Source organism: Corticium candelabrum, chromosome 2 (genome assembly GCF_963422355.1).
Source record: "Corticium candelabrum chromosome 2, ooCorCand1.1, whole genome shotgun sequence".
Lineage (NCBI taxonomy): Eukaryota > Metazoa > Porifera > Homoscleromorpha > Homosclerophorida > Plakinidae > Corticium > Corticium candelabrum.
Genome location: NC_085086.1, coordinates 7,481,633 through 7,484,132, shown reverse-complemented (window position 1 = coordinate 7,484,132; position 2,500 = coordinate 7,481,633). Strand labels below are relative to the sequence as shown.

General features: G+C 43.6%; 1 protein-coding gene across 1 annotated transcript; it reads right to left on the bottom strand.

Annotated features, from left to right (window-relative positions):
* Positions 1-184: 184 nt before the first annotated feature.
* Positions 185-2,404, bottom strand: LOC134176429 (transcription factor Adf-1-like). The gene is made up of 4 exons (XM_062643099.1): positions 2,339-2,404; positions 2,097-2,287; positions 1,919-1,984; positions 185-879 (listed from the first exon to the last, which is right to left on the bottom strand). Exons 1-4 carry the CDS (start codon positions 2,402-2,404, stop codon positions 471-473), a joined length of 732 nt encoding a protein of 243 aa, XP_062499083.1. The 3' UTR covers positions 185-470.
* Between the last annotated feature and the right edge of the window lie 96 nt (positions 2,405-2,500).

The following is a 2,500-nucleotide window of genomic DNA, read 5'->3' as shown; positions in this document are numbered from 1 at the left end:
GACGAGAGGAGAGGAGAGGAGAAGGAAGAACTCGAAGAGGCGGATGACGCACATTCTCTCTCACTGGACCGAATGACTGAGGGAGAGTCGAGTCACGTGAGGTCGACGGTTGCGGTTGCGGCGCACGTGACGTTGTGTGTGTGTGTGAAAGAGGAGAGCGAGCGAGCGAGAGAGAGAGAGAGAGAGAGAGAGTGTGTGTGTGTGTGTGTGTGTCGCTGCGGTGTCGAATTCTGTTCCTCGTAGACATGCATACTTGGACGCAACTTTTTTCGTAGTTTTATTTTGGAAACACCTGTCTCTACATACAGCAGTCCTGACCCACCATTTTATCAAACCAACATTTTTGTATTATTAAGTATGCAATGCATGAATATATGTATATATAGGTTGTCAGCAGGAAATTGCTCTCTTCAATTTTGGCTTTTAAAAAAGCCGGTGACGTAAATGGAGATGAGAGATGAAAAACTAGGTTAGGTGGAAGAGTAGGACGAAGGTGACTCGTCCTGAACTTGACTCGTGCCAAGTTCCACATCCGACAGAACCTGTAGTATCCGAATCTTTGCCATTCCTTTCTGGTGGGGTTGAAGTCGCCGTAGGTTTGCAGCAATCTGCATGCCAAACAAACCAACCTCGTCACTCTCCTCCTCAGGTTGGGAACGCTTCGGTTTCAGTTGATGGACAAAGTCAAGTAGAGCTTCGTCTACTTGTTCTTGCACCTTTCTCTTTCTGGTTTGCTTTCTAGATGAGGTAACATCAGTAGGATTGAACACTTTAGATGAGCCTGATGAGTCTGAGAAAGGAGAAGAAGCGAGAGGAGACTGAGAATGAGTAGCAGGAGATGTAGGACTGTTTAATATGTCAAGAACTTCTATTGGATTGCTAAAAACAGAACAGTTTTATGATATTTTTGGTACTTAGAAACACTACTGTAGTAATATATAGATCATTACTTAAAGATAACAAGTCTAGTTAATGCATATCACTTTTGGGGTACAGGCGCATACTTGTGGGATTCGGGTGGTGGTGAGAATAAACCGAATCACCTCAGTTGGAGGTCCGCTTGTGCAGTGTACAGGACTAATCAGACTCAAGGTTATATCCAGAGGTGCTTATGCCTGGAGGCACAAACTTGTAGTCTAATTAAATATCTTCAGTGTGTACAAGTGTATAATACAAATTGTAATTTATAGACACTCTATGGTTCTTTATTAGAGTTATAGCTGTCTCATTGTATTACACAACAATTACATTACTCGTAGACCCAACTACCTGATTTTGTCCTATTCATCACTGACAGTCTGTCAACGCTTGAATCTTCAAAGTCATCTTGCAATAGAATGTCTGGCAGCAGCAATTTCCGAAGTTTTCATTTGATAATGCAATCTCTACTGCAGCGGGGGACGCGCACCCAGTGTCCATCCTGGATCCGCCTCTGCTGAGTCATGCATGCAATATTTGCACCAGCTGTATACAGAAGCTGTATACAGAAGCTGTAGCTGCTGAAGTGCTGCCTGTCCTGGGTCCCACGTTCGAGATGCAGATTTAGTCTCCAAGACTCTTTGGCGCATAATGTGAAGTGTATGTATTTACATGTATACTATGCATATATATTGCCAATGTCTTCCAGTAGATATGGTATAAGTGTAGACTCGTGCCCAGCCCTCCTCCGCGGTACAGTACGTTGCTACACCACGTGCGCTAGCTGTCACGTGTGTGTATAGGTCCATGTGATTTCACAAGTGTGGTTGGCAACCTATTGTGGAAGAGGACTGGGCATAAATGTATTCAATAAAATAGACCATGGTGAGCTGACTGAAAGGTTCACTGGAGCACTAAAAGAAGCAACCCATAAAATGCCAGAGGTACGCCCATGGGATAGCAATGTCTCTATCTGTAATATATGTGTGAAATAGTTTACCTTTTAGTTTCCTCCACCTCTTCTTCTCTATCGTCTGTTTGACTAGCTGGGAAACTGCTGCATGTCCTATTACAGTAGAGTATTGTCTTTTCGTCACATAGTAATATTTCATGACATAGTAATTACACTAACAGAAAGGAAACAGAGAGATACACACACGTAGACATCGTGATATTACGTTTTGTGCCTCACTGAGATTTCAAGAAAGCTCAGGAGAATAAAGTACGGCCAAGACGACGTTATCGGAGGCTCTTCATCACCAGACTGAATGCTGTTCACCTTCTTCAGGTCTTGGACATATTTGTCCAGCAGCGACTGCCATTTCTTTGCGCAGATTTCTTCAGTGCTGCCAACCGATTCGGAGACCTTCTTTCAGGCGTTCTCCCTCACTCGTAAGTCATTGTATAATCTCTCATTCACCTTCCAAAGGCAAGGGAAGTTTCGTACTGCTTCAATTAGAGCTTTACAGTCGATTTCGACGTCCATGTTAGATTTGAATCCCGGATATATCATGATCCCGCCTTGTACACTTGACTTTGAAGCGTCACTTCCGATCCGACAGAATGACAATTCCGGTTCAAC

Excerpts from the sequence above, each read along its gene's own strand:
- LOC134176429 (XM_062643099.1), bottom strand. The coding sequence starts at position 2,404 with ATGGACGTCGAAATCGACTGTAAAGCTCTAATTGAAGCAGTACGAAAC. Across the intron at positions 2,288-2,338 it reads ACTTCCCTTGCCTTTGGAAG|AAGGTCTCCGAATCGGTTGG; the intron begins GTGAATGAGAGA and ends AACGCCTGAAAG. Across the intron at positions 1,985-2,096 it reads ATCTCAGTGAGGCACAAAAC|GACATGCAGCAGTTTCCCAG; the intron begins GTAATATCACGA and ends CTACTGTAATAG.